The following is a 23561-nucleotide window of genomic DNA, read 5'->3' as shown; positions in this document are numbered from 1 at the left end:
AGGCGCCGCCATACCAAGCTAATCTGATGGTTCTTTTAACAGCTCAAAGAAAACTGCACGTACATGGGGGCAAAATATACGTAATTTACAGACAGCGCCCGCTTCCATTTAGTTAGGAACGCTCGTTGGGTTGGCTTTTTACAATAGTAAGCAAAGAAAAGCGGCAGTGCAACGCCGGAATGTTCGGGAGGAAAAGCAAGCACAAGAAGAACAGAACTCCCGCTGGCGCAGTTTCAGGCAGGGGTCGCGCGAACACTGCGAAGGGGGGAAATTTGAATTGCATGAGGTGGTAGCAATGAGCGGATAACGGCGCTACCGCCCATTGCGGCGAATCACATCTCTGCACTTCCGACAGCTTTCACATTGAGTCGACCGGCTTTAATTTTTATTAGTTAAGGCTGTGGGTGGCGGAACCACGTCGATAACCATGCGCAGACCCTAACGTGGGAAACTTGGCAGTTTTGCATTCATATTCATTGATTTAGACCATTTTAAGAAAGGCACAAAACACGACAAAATCTCAAACACGAAAATAAATTTATTTGACACTGTTGGGGAGCTTGTGCAACTGAAGCCAAACACCATCCTTGGGAGCCGCCAGAACAGAATACGTGTGCAGTTTCAAATCACGCTGAAAAGAGGTAATCGGGCGTCAATTACAATTCAAACAATCTTGGTAACGACACGCAGCGTATTGATGGAGGCGAAAAGCAAAAACGCCCGTGTGTACGAGATTTTGGCGCACGTTAAAGATCCCCAGGTGGTCAAAATTGATCCGGAGCCCTCCACTACGGTACGCCTCATCGCCTGCGTTGCGTCGACACGCAGAGTAATGTAACATTGCCGTGCACGCCGACAGCTGGGTGCGCTAGAAAATGTACAGTCAGTCTCCCGACAACGTACAGAAACAGGCTTGATTTTTCAGTACCATGCAACTACTCGGCTACAACAGGGAACTTGAAACCATAATCGCAAAAGCGTTATGTCAAAGTTTATGAGCGCGGTAACGCACTGATTGGTGATGATTTTTGGCTTTTTTTTTTCTGACGCAAGCCACTGGCAGGGCAGGCAGGACATTTAAATTTTAAATTTTAGAACTTTAACAATCAAGTGGTGTTGAGGGGAAACGTAGTAAGGTGGTTAATTTTAAAGGGTGTTTATAATACAAGCAAGACGGCTGGCGAATAGGGCCGTGTTCTAGAGAGAACTCCTTTCAACCCAGATAAGATGACGCGTGTATAGAACCAGATAAGGCAATGGGTGGTGTTAAATGACGTGTACAAATTAAATCTCTGTCACATACTGACAGACACTAATAATTAAAAACATATATAGGGTTGTTGGCCAAAAAGAATGGGGTGTATAGGGACAAATCTTGTCTGTAAAGTTCAGAGAAGGGTTTGCGTCGTGTTGTGTCGAGTGCCTTACATTGAACATGAACGTGCATTACAGATGCTCGGAACGCCTACTACACATAGGTTTTCGAAATCAAGTGAGCAGGCGTTATTGCGTTAAAACTAGTGTGGCCTTGCCGTAACCTTACTCAGGGGGCTTCAATGAACCTGTTATATTTGGCAGTAGTGCCTTGTCGTAAGGTTGCTTTTATTACTTGTAGCTTGTTGTCTGTCCGTTCACTCAAGTCAGCCTGCCATGATTTCCGAAGTTGTTGTCGCATGTGTGTCTTGAGGTCGGTGTAGGGTGCAGTTATGTCGACTGTGTTCGGGAGGGCTGCAGCTGAGCCCCTTCCTCCCGCCATCTCATTCCCGGAGGGTTAAGCATTCACTAGTAATTTTTCTGAATTTACGAAATTGGGTATGCATTTTCATGTATGACGCAGAAATGCTACTCAATATGCCCTTGTAGAAGCCTTATCCTCATGCTGTCAATCTTTTTTCTAGGCGCCGCCATACCAAGCTGATCTCATGGTTCTTTTTAACAGCGAAGCTGTTTCGGAAATCGTTATAGTTTGGTGTCCGCAGTTAAAAATACCAAGCAGAAGTCGAGCGCACGTGAGCGCGTACCTCCCGGCGACCGCCCGGCAGTTAAAAAAGTCACGCATCTCCACGAAGTGAATAATGACGAGTGGGCGAAGCACTGGGGAGAGAGAGAGAGAGAGAGAGACAACTTTATTACGCAATAATGCGAGAGTGGTTCCTCAGTCCAGGAGCCCATGTGCTGTCCAGGCTGCCGTAGCCCTGGTCACAAGCAGGAGCTGGTCCTCAGGTCGACAGTGGGGATCGTTCTTTCCGTAAATCACCCGTGAGAGTGTTTACTGCTGCTAAAACGATTTCCAATCCAATCCAATCCAATACAATACAATTCAATCCAGTCAAATCCAATTCAATCCATTTCAATCCAATCTAATCCAATCCAATCCAATCCAACTACAAATCCAATTCAATCCAATCTTATCCAATGCTCCTCGCGCATGCGGAGCCCGGTTCTACCGGAGCCCTCTCTCTCTCTCTCTAGCCTTTTGTGAACCTTTTATTTTGTTCTTGTTAACCTTTTGTTAACCTTTTGTTCTCAGATGTTTCGATTTACACCGTGCTTTGAGTCTCTCTCTTTCTCTCTCTCTCTCTCTCCCTAAACTTTTGTGAACCTTTTATTATGTTTTTGTTAACCTTTGGTGAACCTTTTGTTGACAGATGTTTCGATTTACACGGTGCTTCGATTTACAAGCCTCGGCCTTAAGGTGCTTCGCCCCTAAAACAAAAAACGCCGAGCGCCCGTGATTGCGTGCCTCGCGGCGACCGCCCATCGTCCACGGCGCAAGTTTGTCAAGCCTAGCATCCCCACTTTGGGAGAGTGGCCAAGATTGGGCAAAAAACTCCAGCGTTCGCCGTAATCCTCGCAATACGTTCTCGGAATGACAGTCTCCAAAGAAGCTCACACGTATAGCAACAGTGATGGTGTAAACGTCATTGCGGCAGCGAAGGACAAGCAAATCAGCTGCAATTGTGGACTTGAACCACCGTTATGGTCGTGAAGGTTGTGTACAGCTTCGCTGCCTTGAAGTCTTACGCCTTAGTGTGAGCTGCCTTCATTCCTATTATTGGTTGTTAGTCTTGGTGTCCTAATAAAAAGACACTCAGAACAAGTTTAAGCAGAAATGCTGACGTCCAGAAAAAGGGGAGAAGATCACTCTAGGTGAAGAATAAATAGTACCGCCTGACTGGGGCCCAGAGTGATCCGGAAGTGACGCAGCACTTGCGCTGCAACGGAAGCGAATTCCAGAAGGCCCAGGCGCTGGCCGACGCAGTTTCGTGGACCGAGGCCGAAAGGCTGGTAGACGTACGGGTTGATGAGATGCTTGTTTTCGGGGCTGAACCTGCACGTGCGAAAAAAAAGCCCTGTCCTGTATTCTAAGTTACTCATTTGCTGTGTTCGCCCATCGGGTGTTAGGGCAGAAAAAAAGAAAAAAAAAGAGTTTGTGACAGAGCAATACAAGGTGAATACGCCAATGCTATAGAATAGGAATTTTGTGAAACCTGCCATATATGTCCATTCTATTTCAACACCTTCATGAAGATCTTGTCTGACTCTGCACCAATTTTATAAATGACGGTTTCTCTTAAAGCCTTAAATTCTGTCTCACAGTATCTTAGCGATTCCTATTTTTTTATCGCTTATTACTGAAAGATTATTATCAATATTCGCAACTGTGTGGCTCTCTTCACTTGGGGAGACTGCAAGCCGAGGATCACACTGACGTATACTCCGGGACCCTTACCTGTCGGGGTCGAACTTTTCCGGGTCCTCCCAGTACAGCGGGTCACGGTGTAGTTGGTACACGGGCACCATGACTGATGTACCTTTCTTGATTAAGTACTTTCCGTACCGACGGTCTTCGTCTGCTGCTCGCCCCGTCAATCTGCTCATTTCAAAAATTCGGAAAAAATTATCTTTTTTCAAACAAAAGGATCAGCGCAATGATTAAGATATGTACTCGCGTTGCGGTAGTGTCCAGTTATATTGACACACACACGACCTCACACACACAAGCTACCTCTCTCTTCTTTTTTGTCACTTTTTTGTTCTTAGATCTTCCTTTCTTTTCTTTTTTTCCCCTTATTTCCTATTGTGAATTTACTTCCTCATCCACATCTCCACAGAGTAGTATGTATAGGCGCCAGAAAGCCGGCCGACCTGTCTGCTTGCCTCCCTCTCTTTTTCTTCAGTTATATTGACATCGCTGGCAGTTATCTTGCAGGTACAAAGCAGCGTCAAAAACGATGCGTGTTACAGCGAATCTCGCTATCGAAAAGTAATGTCCTTCCAGTCAGAGGTGTTCTATACTTTGCAGAGACATCTAAAGAAAGGGGCGTCGCAATTGAATCTCGCATGGTGTCTGCAAAAAAGATACGTTCGTAGCTGTTGCACTGCCTTAACGCATTACGTCCGAACTCGCAATCAGGACTGGCATATCTTGAACAAATACGTCCGTTTCGTTGGGGCCCATCTTTGGTAGCCTGCTTGAGCGATCCTTTTATGTATCACCACTTTTAGTGATCTCGCACAGCGAACGCGTTCATTACCATCAATCAATACATTCTGCAAGGAAGCACAGATCCGCGGTATGACTGGAGGTGACTGAGTACTGCGTACACGCAGCGTTACACGGCATGTTGTAAAATACAGTATACAAGCACCATCTACAGTGAAGATATGCTCAAACAGGTGCGTATCACGTAATGATTCACCTTCATGTAGTGGCCAAAGGTGTGGCTAATGAGTGAGAAAAGGCAGATACGCCTGCGAAGTACTGGTCTGAAGCGACAGACACTCTTTCGGACATTGCATCTGGGCTATTACTGCGTATTTGATGGCGTCACTGGTAGCGCGTTGCGTAGCAGAGGATGGCCGACTGGAAATGGGAGGCCGGGGCATGCTTTTTAAAGCCCTGGAGAAACAGTGCTGTTGGTAAAGTGTGAAATAAAATTTAACTGCAGGTCTCGTACACGAAGAGGCATAGGCCCACTCTTCTTATTTTGAAAGTGCGCTGTTAAGGAGACTCTGCAGCACTGCCGATTACCGCTGGCGCTCTTCCTTTCACGTATGGAAGCACTGTTAAAGATACAGTTATCGCCAGCCCGGTGCGGCATTGCGAAATTTGTTTATCGCACAATTTGCGCCATTCTTTTTTTTTTCTTATGTGCCATTTTTTAAAGTTCCTATCAAATGCGTTTATTACTGCAACTAATAGCCGCTACACCGGCTACACCATCCTGTAGCCGCTACACCGCTGTAATTACGTAATTCTAGTGTTTGAAGAACGCCTAGACTGGGAAAAAGTGAAAATTATTTCAAGCATCTTTCGAGACTTATTTGATGGGAATAGAGCAGAAATGTTTGGTTCAGGTACACTGTGGCCCCTTATTCTGAGTACTGAGTGCGTTTGTTGACAACGTTTTGAACGCATGTAAGATTTTAAAAAGTCGAAAAAAATGTGACAGGTTTTTTTTTTTTAAATAAAACATGCACTCTTACTGTCCCCTTAGGGCAAAAAGCAGAACTGAATACTCCAAGTATCTGCAGGTTGCCGCTTCATGTTCCCGTAGTCCAAACACTAGGTGACTGAAACATCACAACAAGTGTAAATATCACCGTTATTTTGTATAAAACGATACTTGTAGTTTGCAACTTACGTGACGATTGGTGGATAGAGTCGCAGCGTCTCACAGATTACTTGGTTGGTGTACGTGAGATTTGTGAGCGTCTCCATGGATAGGAATTCGCCCTGTAACAAATATACATATCCTATCAAAACATATCCTATCCACCATATCCAACAAAAACATATCCTATCAAAACTGTTGAATTTTAGGCGTATTCACAATTTTCGAACATACAAAACAAAAGTGACTCGAAATGCGAAGTACACGTTCGATTGAGAGACAATCAATAAAAAATTAGGTGATTTTAATGTAATTTCGCCAAAGACTTCCGAATGCCAGTCAATCCAAAAACTAAATTCACCAATTGTCGTTCGGCACGTCGATTCCGAAAAAGCGCACGGCTTGGTTATTTCTGCTGTTGGTAAACAACCACGTTTCGCGGCAATTCAGGAAAAACAATTTTTCTACCATGGCACACAAGGAACGAACTTTTCTTGGCGGTATTATTCAATGTACTTGGCTTAGCCCAAGCAAATCGGCGCTTTCTTCAAAAAATCCCTCGCCCAGAAGGCTTGTAAAAGGCTACCTTCTATCTTCTCTTCCCCATTACTCTATCCTTTTCCTGCCCAAACCACCTTTCTACCACTACCTCAACCCATATTTCTACCCCCTCCTCTTCCCTTTCTTTCGCTGCGATACATATGTGGTGCAGGCTGGGAACCTCTTTCCCTCTCACACTCACTCACCTTGACTTACCATGAGCTCATTGTTACGCACATATAACTATCATCACCGTATTTATGTTCACTCTAGGACGAAATACTCTCCCAGAATCTTCAAATATATTATGTGTTGTCAAATGACGTGTGGTAATATTATATGTGGTTATAATCTGTGTAGTTTGTTCTAGTTACTGTACCAACAGCTGTTCTTATTGTTCTACTCAATTTTTTCTATCTGTTTCTACTCTAGCGATGTAAATTACTTTTACCATGTTTAGTTATTGTGTTTAATTGTTCTTTTTGCAGTTTTGTGACACCAGTGCAACCCCCCTACCCCATGTATTAGCCTCCTCAGAGGGCCGTTAGGGTTTTGTTTAATAAAAATTATGTAGTATTAATCGGTAGGCTTCATTATACCCAATGCCACATTTACTAAACATACTTTTCTCACGCGTGAAGCCCGCTGTAGAACTGTCTTAAGTGGATATAAGGCGCAAGTTTCCCTCGTTTAAGATGTCCGTCCTTATGGTCAGTATTGGCACAAGGCAGAAATGTAAGAGAAGCTTGGTGACAGTTTCTCGTTCTTTTTTCTCGTGCGCGCTAAACGCGGACCTCACCTCCGCATCGAAGGCTTTCAGCGCTTCCTCTCTCATTTTCTCTTGAACATCGGGGTACTTGCCCATCAGGTAAAACCAGCACGCCATGGCCAATCTTGTGGTGTCATATCTGCAGTGAGCAAGAAATGGGCAAAAGCAGGAAAACTTTTATTGCCATAGCTCCAGTTAAATATGTTGGTCAAAATTCCATCACATCAGCGGGAATCGCTTGCCGCATTATTTGATTACGTGCAGCAAATCAGCCTCAACGCGGCGATTTAGAACTAAATATCGTCATGCTGTGAGACTACCCATACTTTATGTCCCACTCAAAGCTACAAGTTTACCTCTTTTTCCCTCTTCTTTTACCCTCTCGTTTGCGCCTTACCTGCTTTAGTGCATAAATTCCCCCCTCCCTATTCCGCAGAGTAGCATGTGGTTGGAAACATGCCGGGAGTCATCTGTACTTTGCACTACTAAAAATTTCTCTCTCGCTCACTCTCTCTCTCTGTAAAAAAATCCGGCATCCGTGACACAAAAAAAAGCTCTGCGGTTGGAACACACTATCGCCAAGTGCACACACAAAGTGGGCACTTGGCGAACGAATAAAAAAGACGTCCGTAAACGCTCGAAATGACGCCCGATTCCTCAGAAAAGTTTCTAAAAACAAAACTAAATAATTGAGCTAATGAATTCAACTAGCCTACTCTGTGAAACAGCGTACCGGAAGAGAAGGCTTCTGAGAGGAATCAAAAAGTGAGTACGCTTTTTCGGTGATAATTACGGCCTGGCCGCCGCTACAAAGATTCTGAGGTCGTCACGTTAATATTGACCACAGAAACCACGCATACTGGAAACAAAGGCCATTTCTTCGCCCAGCGCCACCTCCAGCGTCATGGTATCAGCACATACTTTACCGGTCTACTTTGGTCGTCGTAGGCGTGGTAGTTGTTCGGAGCCACAGATACAAATATGAAAAGTTGCTCAAGTACTTAAGTCCGCTGATGTGATTTTGAACACGAAAAAGTTGCGAGAGCGATAAAACACTCCTTTATTGCTACATCGTGTGTACGTCTTTGTGCTCGCTTTCATTTTTTTTTTCTTTTGGCAATAATGACTTCGACAAGCCGACTGGCCAGTGGCCACACTTCAAGCCACAGCTCATACAGAATCAGTTTTCCGCGACTGACGTTCATCTGATCCCAGCAAGCTCACTCTCTGTGGGCCACTGGAAACGTGTTAGCGCACTCGGTTCCTAATCGGGGGACCAGAGTTCTAGTCAGCCCCACACAAACCGAGAAATGTTTTATTGCGAAAGGCATATTTATTTATTTATTTTTATTTATTTATTTATTTCAATACCTTCAATGCCCGGAGGGCGTTACAGAAGGGAGGGGTAGGTTGCAAATACAAAAACAATTCTACTTGGAGAGGCTATATAAGTTACGCAAGAAATGCGGTTTCGATAATGCAAACAATAACGTTTCCAGAAGTTATACAGTGCTGGTGGTAATATACAGTTTCCAACAAAGAAGTAAATGCAAAGGGAACATAAGAACAAATGTAATTAAATCCACCCATACAAAATCTGCGAAGAAGACAAAAAATAAAATCGGAAGTACAAGCAAAAGAATATGCAAGGCGAACATATAAACACATGAAACCCCCCCCCAAGGAAACCAGCATAAAAGATTAAAATAACGAAATAAGTATCCCATTAATATTGTTTTAGTCCAGTAAGTTTTGCGGTGCGTGAGAGTTTCAGCTTGAAGCAACACCACGTGACTCGTTTCCGACGGGCGAGTGCCGCCGCCCCTAGGGTGACGTTCCCCCTTCCTCCTTCTCGGCCCCGCGGCATGAAGGTAAGAGAGTGAGTGAGGGAGGGTGGGTTGAGAGAGGTGGAGGCCGAGTGTAACGGCCGTGTGAAGAAGAAGGATAGGGCGTGCGTAACGTCACTGTGTTGTGCAATTTTAGGAATAAATTGATGCCGTTCTCTCTTCCTTCACCTCACGCCCCCGTTTTTTACCGTGTTGTTTTGGTTTGACCAGCAGTATAAAGCTGGCGTCTCGATCCTATTAAATCATTTCGTTGATAGTAACCGCAAGTGTTTGTCTTCATTTTGTTCCGTCCTGTTTCTTACCCTGCCGCTTTCTTACAAAGTTATGTAGTAACAAGCTCAAGTTTCAACTCTTTTGAGTGCATGCTTTATCAAGGGCGTTTAGTGGCAGATGAGGTAGAAGGAACTTACCCTCCGAGAAATATGGCCATGGAGTTGGAGGCCAGCATATCCATTGTTGCATTGGGAATCGGCACTAAAACAAAACAGAAAAGACAAGGAATATTTTGACTAATGAAGAAGAAGCAAAACACAGCAAACTTTCTGTGAAATAAGCCATTTGGTGAAGGATAAAGAGTCTATCGTACCTAATGCTCTTCTTTAACAAACATTTTGATCCGTTCCCCACTAAAGATCGTCTGTCTGTCTGTCTGTCTGTCTGTCTGTCTGTCTGTCTGTCTGTCTGTCTGTCTGTCTGTCTGTCTGTCTGTCTGTCTGTCTGTCTGTCTGTCTGTCTGTCTGTCTGTCTGCCTGTCTGTCTGCCCGTCTGCCCGTGTTCCTCCACGCGGAATAATGTCATAAAATCATACACAAGTCTACCATGCGAATCGAGCTCAGGCCTAAGGCATTGGAATTTTTATGCAAGCAGAGCCCAGTTCCGGACTCTATTGGATGAGGCCTATTTATGTGCTACCTCTTATTTCGGAATTCAAAACGTACCGATGCTGCCAATATTTACTCCATAAATATTTCCAGGCATTTCAAGTGCGCCATGAGAAAATACGCTATCTTACGATATTATTTCGAAACGTAGAAGGTGGGAGCAACCTTGCGAATACCCCACAACAGATGAGTACACATTACGAGTGTTATGACCGCCGAGTCAAAAGGGACCAGGGGCGGTATTCTCGTAACTGTCCCTTTTGAAAACGTCCCTTTTGAGTCCCTTTCATCGTGTCGTACTTCCGGTTAAGAAGTGGGCGTTGGCAGTAGGTTTGTTGCGGTTGAGTTACGTCAATTACGGTTGTTTGCTTTTAGTCAATCAGGGCTCGCAAAAAGGGACACTTTTGAAAGGGACGCAAAAGGGACAAAACTCGAGAATACCGCCCCAGCTCCGTTTGAATCTCGGGAATGCCCACTTAAAGCGAGTACGCCGACATGCAAGCAAGGAAAGATCAGAGAAAGTATTGGGGCGTGGCAGGAGGTAAGAGAGAGAGGTACGACAGCGGCGCCTCCAAAAATAGAGGGCGTGTGGAAGCAAGGCCTTCACCAGCATCGTCATCAACAGCAGCAACATTAAGGCGCTGTTATCGTTCACAGAAAAACAATCTCCTCTCCCACTGACTTTCGCAGTTTTTATCCAGCCTGACGTAATTTTGCATTCTTGTCTGCGGCCCTGACCGCCCCCAAAGACCTATTGTCCTGCTCCCTGTGTTAAAGGTGTCCTCCATAGCGGTATCCATGCTGCAACTCCTATGGTCCACATATTTCTACTTTAACTTTCTACTTAGCTGACGGGAACATGAATATACGGCCCCAGTGCAAAAACCCGACTATCATTCCCATTTTATGCGCAATAAAACCTGTGTAAAATGAAAAATAAAATGCGAAGACCAACCTTTCGGGTCTATTTTGGCACTGTTTTCACCAGCTTCATCACCGCGCCCCAGCACATAATCTATAAGAATTTGGGCCAGATCTGGTCTATTCACCTGCAACATAAGAATTGTTTCTCAGCACAAATGATGACATTAAAGAGGTTTACGCCTGGTTCGCAAGCAAAAAACGGACTGTATCCATTTACCCTATGGTGATAAAGAGTGTTCTTGTGGAAAGCTTTTGCGTTTTATTGAACACAATAAATAATTGTCTACAAAGAAAGCTCCCCCAACCAAAAAATATAAGTCCATTGAAGTACACAACTTTGTTTTTGAGGGAACCACTTTTGAGAATACAAAATAATTTATTTGATTGAAAGGCAACGGAGAATCAATTACTAGACAAGCAACTGTCAGACAAGGAACTGTCAGCGGACGAAACTGTCACGTGAGGTAGCATAATGTTCATTACGACACGACTGCTGTGATTAGCGGATCTTTCGTATGCACCCATTGGTGCGTTAACATTTTAACTACCTTTTACTGGGAACTGCAAGGGCTGTTCCTAAAGATCATAATGCTATTGGGTATGCTTCTTCGTCTAAGGTCACCGTAAAGAACGTCCATGAGTTTGATTAGACACGGTCAGCTGTACATCACCCGCCTGAGAAATTCATATAACGAGTACTGCCCCGTTAAAGAATTGATTCTTTGGTTGTAGGGTTTAACGCGCCGAGCAACGCAGGCGATGAGGCGTGCCATAGTGAAGGGCTCCGGTTTAATTTTGACCACCTGGGGATCTTTAACGTGCGCCGAAATCTCGTACACACGGGCGTTTTTGCCTTTCACCTCGATCAGAAAAGCGGCCGCTGCGGCCGGGAGTCGAACCCGCGACATCGTGCTCAGCGTTAAAAAATTTACTCGAACAAGAAGATTTTCGCAGTGCTTTAAGCAATTCTTGAATATATTATTCTACTAAACTTGCGAGGCAAGCTATAAAGTAAAAATAGTGAGAAGGACCAAAAACACACATGCAGTATCTTCCTACACGTAGCCGATTAGAAAAGGCTGCTGTATCATTGGTCATGATTGCAAGTGTATTTCGGCAGATTTGAGGTGATTTTGGGCGAATGGCGGGTTACCTCTGGATTCTGGCGACGAAACTCGATGACGGCTTTGGCTTTGTCAGTCATTGCAGCGAGGGGATTGGCAAAACAAAGGCTTAACAGTTGCAATGGACGCCTAAGTAGCCATGGCCACGGAAACAGGTTCTCTGAAAAAGCGGCCCACACCGCATGCCGTTGTCAACTTATGGTCTAAGTCACCGGTAACACTTCTTCCTAGGAACGAAAAAATGACGGCTTCTACTCTTCGCGACCGTGTGGCATCACAATTCCTCGGTCCTTATGATGTGCATTCCTTGCAAAAATAAAGTTGCTTACAAAAAGTTTCAGGCCTAATTCCTCCTGTAAAGTACGTATTTTAAAGACAGAAAATGCGAACACACAAGTGATAGGTAAATATAAATCTACTGCAACGTCTGAGAGTGAAAATCAGCATGCACAGCTAATCTTGTGATATCAGCAGTTGCGTTTGTGCCGACGTCCGCCTGTGGCATATCCAATAAGCATCAATTATGCTCAAGTCAGGGGAGGTGTAACTTACGGCCCGTGTTGTACACAAAACCCTTGGCAATGTTTGGTAGGACTGTAAGCGCCGTCTGGAATATTGGATTCTCCGGTTTGCGCTGTACGTCCGTCTCGATGCCGAATGCCATCTTCGAAATAACGTCGAACGTCAGGCGCTCCAGGTATTTGGTGATGTTCACCTCCGCGCCTGTGTCAGCGCACTTCCCGAGGACCTCAATGAACTGCCGTTGGCCATCCACCAGCGAGGGCATGACCTGCGACAGGGATAATGTCATGCTTCATGGCAAGCTGATTGTGCTTAGGTCTTCAACTAGCTGTCACAGGGCTGTAGTTGACCTTAGTTTTTTTGGCTCCTGGAACAATGCCGCCTGAAAATTTATCTAAGAAGTTGCCCTGTAAAATTCTTTACTTGTTCCCGGTTCAAAAAGTTTCAACAAGGTTAGACGACAATCAGCGTACCCATCTGCATAGGTGAATACATTCGCGGAAATCTTGACGAAATATACAGTGTGATAGACTGTATTATTTTTACTGCAACAATGGAATTAAACATGGCACATGAGTTAAATTTGCGGCATACAACAATTCCAGGGTAAACTGGGGCTACACCACGATGCAATTACATTGCTTCATACGTGGGTACATATTGGATGTTAGAGTAAGCGAATTTGCCCCATATTAGTATTATTGCTTCCAACTGTAGTTACCTAATTTCACCAAAAGTGAACCTAGGAACTCTACAGTAAAGGCTGAACATTGGATTCGAAGATTCGAATGGTTCCACGAGGGGCCATCCGTACAGCTTTGTAATATTTTGAACACATTCAGCATAAGTATTACGCTTAGTTTTCTGATTTACGTTACTTGCTGATTCTTTCGATTAAGGCCTAGAAAAGCTGACCACCGAACTTATTAAATATTATTTGTTTTCCTTCTACAAATGGAGTGCGGCAGTTTTTACCTAGAAGCTTCAAGCCATTAGTCGGATACCGAGGTTATTGCAGTGAAGAGCCGTCCACTGGGTTGATTAAAGTCACACTACCAATCTATTTCATTACTGTCGGAAATCGTACAATTCATTTCTCAGTAAGCTGTCGTGGCAGAAAAAATCTCCAGTTAGTTAGGCTTTCTATTTATTGAGGTTACACTTTTATTTATTTGGACTTATTTATTTATCAGAATAACTTATTTTATTAGTTTATCAGCGTGATGTACTACGGAAATAGCCCTTTAAAACACCGTAATGTTACACAGATTTAGATAATCTATACTATACGCTGATGATTGTGTATTATATGAGAATATTAGTTGCGTTGAAGATCAGGCCAGCTAAACGAAAACTGCGAAAGTAATTTGTTGGTGCGATAAGTGGCAAATGTCAATAAACTTTGAAAAAACGGTGTTTATGAAAATAACACATAAAAAGCGACCGCTTTTGTTTTGTTACACAGCAAACAACGTTTTCCTTTGAGAAGTACAGGCGTACAAATATCTCGGTGTTTGGATTTCAAATGGCCTCTCTTGGACGAAGAATATTGATGTTGTAACCGCAAAATGTCTTCGGAAACTTTTTTTCTTAAGGCGTTCGTTAAAGTCCGCCACACCCGATCTACGCCTTCTTGCCTACAATTCAATAATTCGCCCAATAATGGAGTACGCAGTCGTCATTTGGGACCCTTCACTAGGAATAATATAGAAAAATTAGAAAGAATACAAAACTCATATGGTCGCTCCTCCATTACTGAACTCCTCAACAGAAGTGGGTTCCAATCAGTTTACGAGAGAAATCGCATCTGTCACTTGAAATTTCTTTTTCAGTTAGTCAAAGGGCACTACCGTGTTGATACGTCGCACATTTTATCCTTTTCTTCAGGTTATGCTACCACAAAACGGCACTCCCTTATGATTACACCACTTGTTCCGCGAAACAACTGTTTTAAATATTTTTTTTTTCACACGTACCATTGTAGATTGGAATGTCCTGGCGAATGATGTTGTCCCACTAAGTTCATTATCTTTATTCGAGTCGCACTTGCTTTGGTTGTTGTTGTTGTCTTTCGTTTCTATTACCTTCCATCGACAATGTTTCTGTATAACTTTGTGTCATGTTATGTACTGGTTACAAAGATGTAACCCACCCGGCTAAGGTCTCGTTACGAGATCGCAGTATCTACAAATAAATAAATAAATAAATAATAAAGAAATACAAAGCACTTTTGTTGCATGCCAGGTATTTTGCACTGAAAAACATGACCTCTGTTGACAGTCAAAAGCTTGATGAGAACGATTAGCATGACTTTAAAAACGGGATAATTTAAAAATATACTTCAATGTTGAATGCTACATTTACGTTTTTCTACAATACCTTTGAGGATACAAGGCAAAACCATCCTCATGCACTTACAGCTTACGTCAAAACAGATGCGTTGCCATACCATTTTAAGCTTGGCCGGAGTGAAGAACTGCCCCACACAAGATCTTGCCTCCTTCCAGGCACGTCCTCTTCCGAAGGCAACGTTATTACTCAAGAAGGGCTGCAGCTCGTAGATGAACATGATGTGCTGATACAAAATAAAAAAAACACCAGGAAGAACGCCCGACATCATTTGAGTGTGTTGATAGAACTCACGAGCACATCCAGTAAGAATAAAATCAATGAAATACTGGTCAGCCTTAATTTAGCTGAGGATGCAGACAAAGACGAAAGGCGAAGCACAAGCGCTGACACTACCAACTGAATTTTTATTACGAAGCCCCCATAAGGGGCTTCGCCACTAAAAGCACAGGCTGACCTTAACGCTCTGCCGCATTTTTAACTATCGGTGCCAGCCTTTATTCTACACAGGTGGTAAAATGGGGAGGGGAGGAAGGAGGATTTGTAGCTAGCGCTCTTGGGTGATTAAATTGCTTTGGCTCTTGATAAAATAGCGACTACAAAAGCGGAATCCCGCTTCGGCGTTCAGGTTCCCATGCTGTCTCTCATGAAAACCGAAGGCACAAAGCTCACGGGTACAGAAAGAAAGTGTAAACTGCCTCGACGTTTCCACTGCCACAGGGTAATCGAACCCGTTCGAAAGTGTCTTTCTATTCAAATCCCAAGTATCGAGGCGTCCCACGGTTAAGGCTGGCGTGGAAACCGTAGTAAGTGAGACCAGTGAAAATAATTTAAAGCGGTAGAAATGAATACTAATACTGTAGTTTTATTTCTACTGATATCTGGTGGAACCAGGCGCCGAGCGCTGCAAAAAGCGCTCAAGTCAATGTAGCCGATATTCAACCTTAGAAGCGTCCAACGAGTTTGCTTAGCCGTTAGTGCATCTAAAAGCCCAACACATCTGGCTGGACTTCGTTTCAATGCACATATCCGCTTACAACACCACCTAAACATTCAAAGCACCTAAGCAAACACAACAAAACCAACGGAACGCTGCGTAGTCCAATGCGCCGGCTCATTCCACTAGCGAGGGTAGCGCCGAGTGGTTCGCCACCCGCCCAGCTGCCCTGCGTTTCTGGTCAAGAGGTTCCTATAGCTTCAGTGATTTCGCGCGCAAGCCTATCGTTGTTTTTATGCATGGTAATGACGCCATGGAAGTCCACTTCACACTTGGGGAAATCTCGGAGGTGCATGGCCAAATTTTCTGGCGGAATGTTCTTTGTTGAGGCCTTGTGCTCTCGAACTCGGTCAATGAAACAGCATCCGGTCCGGCCAAAGTAGCTTGTTCCGCACGATAACCGTAGCTTGTACACAACCCCCTGCACACATATCGCGCACTCGGTACGGTGTTTGGTTGTGCAATGGGTCGCTATCATTGGCTGGTTGACGCGGCGGAACGTGGCATACCCTTTGTTGGGGCTGAGCACACAACTGTCACCCGGGGCCACAAGGCCTCAACAAAAAACATTCCGTCAGGACATTTGACCATGCACCTCCGAGACTGCCCTAAGTGCGAAGTGGACTTCCATGGCGTCATTGCCATGCATAAAAACAACGATAGGCTTGCGCGCGGAATCATCAAAGCTATGGAAATTGAAGAGAGCGTCGCCGATTGTGTCAGTACTGCGTCGGTTGCGCTAACCGATAAAGAAAAACTATTTCTGCGCACTCTTACTCCTGGACCGCGTGGCTAGAGGAGGCTATAAATGTACAAGACGAGGCGTAATAAAAATTCAGCTGGTAGTGTCAGCGCTTGTGCTTCGTCTTTTGTTTATGATCCAGTTAAGTCAGATTCTGCCTATTCTAAGAATAAAATCTGCTGGAAAAACGTAATGAGAATTTTTTCCAAGTTTGACCCTTTCTGCACGGAAATTCGCTTGTGGGAGATACGCTCGCGTGATAAAAATTCTCTGCCATGGAAGCGCGTGATGCTGGTGAATAATTGTGCAGGGCCCCAACATTATACATATGTTGTCCGCCCCAGCAGGCTCTCAATTTAGCCGATGCCCCCATTGTATTCGTGATGACATACCGAATCTCTTTCAGTTAATTATGCTCTGTCCTGTGTTCGCTCGCAACCACCGTCACATGCTAACTGTAGGTCCCGCTGCCGTGACTAAACTGGAACACGTTAGTCGTGTCCGTGACGACCACGCTACTCTAGAAATAATAACCCAGTACACCCTTGAAAACGGTCTCTACAAATTGTGATAGCGGTCTGACAGACGTTCCCGGAATGGCCATGCCCATACACGACAAATTTCAACAGTGCAAACTGTGCATTGGGGCCACTGACTGCGGGAATTGTGCATTTCGTGAATATGACCCCAAGACTGGAACTGTGTACAGTGTGCGAATTGTGACATTTCCCTTTCTCATCCGCCTTCCCCATCGTCGCTTCCCCGCAGGGCCTCATGCCCTCTCGTAATTAATAAAGTGTTTCACTCACTCACTCACTCACTCACTCACTCACTCACTCACTCACTCACTCACTCACTCACTCACTCACTCACTCACTCACTCGCTCACCCACTCACTTACTCACTTGCTCACTCACTCACCCACTCACTCACTCACTCAACCTTAGGGAAACCTTGCCGTAATCCCGACAGCTTACAAGCAACCACTTTTTTGCGACTTGTATTGCGACTTGTTTTGGGACACAGTGTTTCTGGCCTATATTTTCACATTATTCCACCTGTATCTAATATAATGTACACGCCGGTATTCATTTCTCCTTTCAAGCAGAAAAAAAGGCCAACTTCAACCACGGAGCAACAATAGATGTGTCTTACTACGTGACATCAACACACATGCTTACAGATTACAGTTAGCCTTATGGGTTACTCTGGGAAACGGCGTAGTTGACGCAAACAATTGCGATTAGGACTCTTGACAATTTTTTTATTCGCAGATGGTCTTGTCTTGCCTGTCTAGGCTAATGTGGTTAGTATTCAGAATTACGTTCCACACCTGTGACAGCCTTCGTAACCTTATTTTCCTCTCGTTCATCAACAAAGATTTTCTCGCTCCCTGTTTGGAATCAGGCAAGTGGTAAACGCACTAAAAAAATCACTCACCGCACGGGCGTTGAAGTTGCTGAAGTCTTTGGTAAAAATTTGCTTTAATATGTCAAGATCCTTGATAACAACGATAGGTGCGGCACCTAGGTAGAATCTGCGGAAAATAATGAAGGAAAGAAAGCTGAGTATATTTTTTTCTCCAAAACGCAGTTCAGACGTGCGTATACAAATATTCGATCTTTGCGCAAAGGGAGAACGTCTTAGGTAGGAAGATAAAGCTAAAAACGATGCATTGTAAACACGAAGAAGCACAACGAAGACGCCTTGCTTGTGCGAACTCCTTTGTCTTCACCTCGTCTCGTCTTTCTGTAGCTTTCCATTTGTGGGTCGTCCAGTCTGTTTAATTAAGTGGAGAAAAGAAGCTCTGCGACTTTTGTTTTAACTACAAGGTCACACTATTCAAAGGTGTTCTGGCGTTTGTTCGACAACAATTGAGGCGTTGTTTTTTGCTAAACAAATAAAGCTGTCATTTCTTTGTTTTGTTTCCCTTTCATTTTAACGTGATACAAAAGATCACGTGACATATCGTCAACAGGAACCCCTGAAGTCATACTAGACAGTTTGAGCAAAGCAGGTGTCCCCCTCTAGTGGTTGCAGTAGTATCTACTCATGCAAATAAATTCCCATCATGGCGGCTGAGTGAGCACTTAATCTCCGATTTCGCGCCGCTTGTTGTGGTGTACAAATGATTACGGGCAGTAGAATCGTCAATAGCTCTCGCATAATTCGGCTAATGCTACTTACTACTGCTCTAAACCCTGAAACGAATAGAAACTAAAACAAGTCTCACCACCGCTTGTAGTAGAATGTTATGGTTGACTGCAGGGCTGGTTAGTTCATGAGCTCGGTAAATATAAAACCATTGAGAAAGCGCGCACAAGAAAAGAAAGACAGTGGTCATTCGCGTGTCTCTTGTTATTTGTGCGGCGTCATTTCATTGGATTAGATTGGATTGGAAAAGGCTTTATTTTAAAATTTGAAGTATTTATCGCTTCGCATAATAACCATGATGTCACAGACTCTAGTGCCTCAATGATGGTCACAAAAATATTTGTGATGACAAGAAACGTGCTCCGGAAAAGTGTATGCTGTGGCTGCGCCTCTTTTCACGCTTTTGGCATTTTCAAGGTTCATGAACACGTGCGGCTGCTGCTACGAGTGGTATAATTGTACTCGTACACTTTATCTACCGATAGAGGTCAACTTTTTTTCACACTTTCCCGTCACTTAGGTCCTTCGAAAATGCGCAGGCATCCACTAAAGTTATTGTCGTTGTTGCCGAACCTCTGGTCAGAGAATTACCATTGTGGAAATTCAAAAAACCAAGTGTCTAGACAGAGGTTACCATCTGAACCTGAGTGGCGCTTGTCACAGATGCCTAGTCCTCTTTCTTGTTGCAGACGTACTTCGTCGCAGTCAGTTAACGGTTGTTTTACTACGGTATTACATCTCTGGCACGAAGGTGACCGAGCAAGTTTAATAGTTTTTTCACTCTGTCGTATTAAAAACGTGAAAGATGATCACGCCTGAGGGGTTTTTAAATATTTGTATGTCGCCGGAAATTCCGGTGTCAGTGAAACAAGGAAGGCCGGAAGAAGCAGCACAGGAAAGGCGGAGTGTTTAACTAGTCATTTTGATAGATTCGGCGACATGCCGGCAGCTTCACTTGGGCAGGCAATTTTCTTTGCTGCTCCTGCTTCGACCGCCCTTATGTCCTTGGTTTGTTAGACCGACGAAGATAGTTTTCCTATACGTAACATCAAAGTGCTCGAGCAGGATGCAGGCTCGGTGCGGAGAACCCGCGTGAATGAGCTTGGCCTATAAATAAGAAAAGACGAACGGAAAACACATCTGACTTACCCGAAAACGTCCCCATACTCTTTCAGCCATTGACCTATGCGCTCAAACGTCGTCTGAAATCAGAAGAAATTCATAATGCTTACAGCAGTTGCTAGTGTGCTCGATGTTGGAGCAATACCTAACAGAAGCTTAACATATTTAGGTTAATTCTACTGTGCGCTTCCATAGGCTTCAATACTTATAGGACAACTCGGCTGTCTCCGCGGCCAGCTTGGAGAAGTTGATGTCACTTGAAAAAAACCTTTTTTTTGTATTTTTAAATGCTTAGTATCTAAGCCTTTCTCACGTAACAAGGCCGGTATAAAAAGCCCCATGCGTGACAGCGCAGACGGCTTATACCCTTAGTTATCATAATTTTCTTTTTTGGCTGTTGTTTCTGCAGCAGTGCTGAGCAAACTGTGCTGAACATGGGAGGATCCTTTTCGACGTACCGGATTCCAGTACTCGTCTGAGTTTCCATTGATGAGGCTTTTAACTGGTGGTCCCGGTATCCCGGTGTCCTTGAACACTTCGAAGCATTTCCGACGTACCCTGCATCGTGGAAAGTAGTTTCGAGAAAACAGGCACACTTCCATCATAAGTAAACGGAGCGAGGCAGCGGTGACCAAATTGATCGCTACGCCGCCTTCGAAGACCGGCAGAAATCGAAGGGGGGGGGCATTCTAGTGTGAGCTCTCACTGCACCCGCACCTTTATCTGACGATTCGGTTCGTTGGCTGGTGCGACTGGGTGTAACAGTTCCCAATGGGCCGTGCTGGGCTATTCAACTACCCTGGTTACATTTCCGCGCACAGCCGTCAGCGGCCGTCTAACACGTAGCTATTGAGTTCGAGGAAGCAATGTCCGCTAGGAAACGGGACGTGTTGGGCGCTACCAAGTGTAAATAACTATCAAAATCCTGTTCAGGGGCGCCGTGAACAGGATTAGCTTTCTCTGTTTTTAGTTTTCCCCTGCGATTAGTTTTTCCCTGGCGTGCCTTCCCGATGCAAGATGTCAAAAGCGAACAACAAACTTGCCCTTGAAAATACACGAAACACTTTCACAGGGAGAACGTCCAGGAAAATTAACGTTTTCCAAAACAAAAAAGGAAATCCGCATATGAGATTGTTCTTTCATTTGGTGCCGCCTTACAGTTTGCTCTTAGATTTTGATTAATCAGTCCAGGACACTTTTGATGAAGAAGAAATACATCATTCTCGTGGCGAGGAAACGTCTTTTGGGTTTTAAACACCGCTCTGCGGTATACAGAAACCCGCAGACAGATCTTCAATATAGGGGGGCAATTTTGATGCGAAGGCTTTTGTTACGGTAGGGTCCTATAATTAGCGTCCCTGTTTTGATAGATGCGTGTAGTGTCACGCTAATCTGTCTTTGCAGACAACCCGCTCGACTGTACAAAGTAATTTTCAGCCAAATGCTGCGTGGCACCCTCCCAAAAATCGTCTTCAAACAGCAGGTTCAAAATTTTGTCGCCTTTTTATACCGAAATTCAAATTTCCATAAAGCATTTATTCACATCAGTAAAAGATTGTTCGCGCCAACACAACTGCCTTTTTAACAAGAGTCCTAGTTCCGGTTTGGCTACAGATTGCTCCCAGCGAGATACCGCCGGCAGCATTCTGCTTTTGATGCCCTCGGCACCATTCTATACTACGCAGTCTAACAGCAACATAGCCATATTACCCTTTGGCAACATTAACCCACAAATATTATTCAATTAAAATCATATGTAATGTAATCACACTTTTCAACTGAAGAATTCTGTTCCGACCCGCCACGTTGGCTAAGCGGCGCAGGGAGTCTGTGCCTCAGAGGACGGGGGTTCGACCCCGGTGATCGCGGTGGCTTATTTTCTGATGCAGGCGGAAAGCGAAAGCATCCGTTTGTCGACATGTTGACGCACGTCAAAGAATCCCAGGTGGTCGAAGCTTATCCGGAGCCCTCATCTACAACGGCGCGCCCCATAGTCCGGGTATTACTTCAGCGCGTTAAACCACAAAATCAATCAGAATGCTGTTCATGCTCTTCAAATCCAATTGTGCCAACAATAGTGGGCGTAAATTTACTCTTTACCCGAAATATTTACTGCCTTATTTAGCACTATCTCCGAATAGGTGTCAAATTAAAACTACTTTCGGATGCCTAAAGTGTCGAGTCGTAGGGTCGGCTCATCAATATTTTTCTTGCCTTCTCGCATGAACCGCACAAGAGGAGTGAATTGAAAGCTTACTACTAGATGAATCTTTTTAGGAAAAAAACAAAATACAACAAATACAAAATAATACAAATACTACAACTAAAATAATTGAAATACAAACAATACAAATACAACAAGTACAAAATAACACAAAATACAACAAAATACCGACAAGTCAACGGCCATTTTGTATTTCTTATCCTTCACAACCATCGTGAGCGAAATTTCACTATGGTGATCGTTTTTATTTACAGCTGGTGTTTACCACACTTCTGTACACGCTCGAGTACAGGGTTACAGAATGATTGTCATCCTTCAAATATTTTAACGCGCGCGGAATTTTCGCACGTGGTCGCGTTTTGAGATTTCGTTTTGAGCACAGCACACTCTCAGTGTCCTGTAATCGAGCCCGTATGCACATTGTGGGCAGCAGCCCGGCACCGTAACCACAATGTCAGTAGGAGCGGCGTCATACGTCCGAGCGGACGTATGACGCACAGTCGTTTCTCTACAATTTTTATGCCCACCTCGTTTATTTGGTAGAACCGTGAGGTAACAGTGAACTTGATGTTACGGTAGCTGGCAACACACATTGAGCGATCCTAAAGTAACTGAGCCCTTTTTAGTGACTCTAAGCTATCCTGTATGTAGGAATATAATTTGGTTTTTGCTAGAGGCATCGTCTATTGAATGAAAAGTGATCTCAAATGGTAGAAGCTTCTGTGCGATTAGTTTTGCAGTTGAACCTCGTTATAACGAACGCTGATATGGCGAATTATCAGCTATAGCGAACTAAATACGACCTTTTGTTGGTCACACTTTATTTCAATGACCCTTCTTCTTTTCTAACGAAACTGAAACCGCGACAGCCGCAGTGCATCGAATATAACGAAGAAATGTTTGGCGAGGAGGCTGAGAAGCTACTTGGAAAAACTTTCCGGCATCCGAAACTGCAGAAGTAAAAAGGCCCTCTGGTTCGTGGACCCTGCGAACAACTTCATCCTGCTCCGTGACTTTGTTCCGTTGTAATTTCACGTACTCATGTTCCGGTTCAGTGAGCTTGAAATGCAACAAGGAGCAAGGTGAGGTTAACCTTGCTTATAGTGGGTTCGAAGTCTAAAAAAGGTATTTTTTATACCAGGTATATTTGGACGAGCGAGGTTGTCAATTTTTTGAAGCCGATTTTTGCCTCTACTGTTAAAATGAACATCAGATATAACGAACTAATTTGCTGCCCCGACAGTACTTCGTTATAGCGAGATTCGACTGTACAGCGAACGGGAACAATTTCGACCCAACTACACCACCCACTTTGAGGAAAAGATGTGCACAATCTCACCTGAGTAGCAAACGAGCAAAGCCGTAGAGAACGCAGACAACCAGGGCCACGACCCATGGCCAGTGACCGACGTCCTGCATCGCTAGCAGTTTTGCAGCGCTCGACGGCACTAGCGTTTGGTTTCCCTCTTGAATGGGAGAGGCGGATGCCGCCGAGCGCTTTGCTTGCGCTCGCTGCGACTACACGGCAGTGCAACGCGCGTGCGCGCCGTATCGCTTGTGTTGGCGGCAGTGGGCTGTGTCCTTGAGGGCAAAAAATAAAACAGAAAACACCGCTACAGCATTCGCCGCTGCTCCACCAATCTGAAGCGCTAATATACTCACGTCGCTTACCTCTTTTCTTTGTTGTTCCGCGCGGCTTGTTGCGAGAGCAACGTATCTCGCTTCGCGATTTGTTTTTTCTTTAGCGC

The 23561-nt window shown here is 44.4% G+C and overlaps 1 protein-coding gene across 1 annotated transcript; it reads right to left on the bottom strand.

The window, feature by feature from the left end:
• Positions 1 to 520: 520 nt before the first annotated feature.
• On the bottom strand, positions 521 to 23402 carry LOC144138335 (cytochrome P450 3A4-like). Its single transcript, XM_077670568.1, has 14 exons — positions 23153 to 23402; positions 20048 to 20147; positions 19617 to 19669; positions 17754 to 17850; positions 14675 to 14800; positions 12256 to 12493; positions 11733 to 11863; positions 10611 to 10704; positions 9185 to 9248; positions 6958 to 7066; positions 5649 to 5740; positions 3734 to 3874; positions 3169 to 3331; positions 521 to 631 (listed from the first exon to the last, which is right to left on the bottom strand). The coding sequence occupies exons 1-14, from the start codon at positions 23230 to 23232 to the stop codon at positions 539 to 541; spliced, it is 1581 nt and encodes a 526-aa protein (XP_077526694.1). The 5' UTR covers positions 23233 to 23402; the 3' UTR covers positions 521 to 538.
• Positions 23403 to 23561: the final 159 nt, after the last annotated feature.

This window comes from Haemaphysalis longicornis, unplaced genomic scaffold (assembly GCF_048455015.1).
Source record: "Haemaphysalis longicornis isolate Haplotype H1 unplaced genomic scaffold, Haemaphysalis longicornis Haplotype H1 scaffold_5, whole genome shotgun sequence".
Taxonomy (NCBI): domain Eukaryota; kingdom Metazoa; phylum Arthropoda; class Arachnida; order Ixodida; family Ixodidae; genus Haemaphysalis; species Haemaphysalis longicornis.
This window is presented reverse-complemented; position numbering and strand designations above follow the sequence as displayed.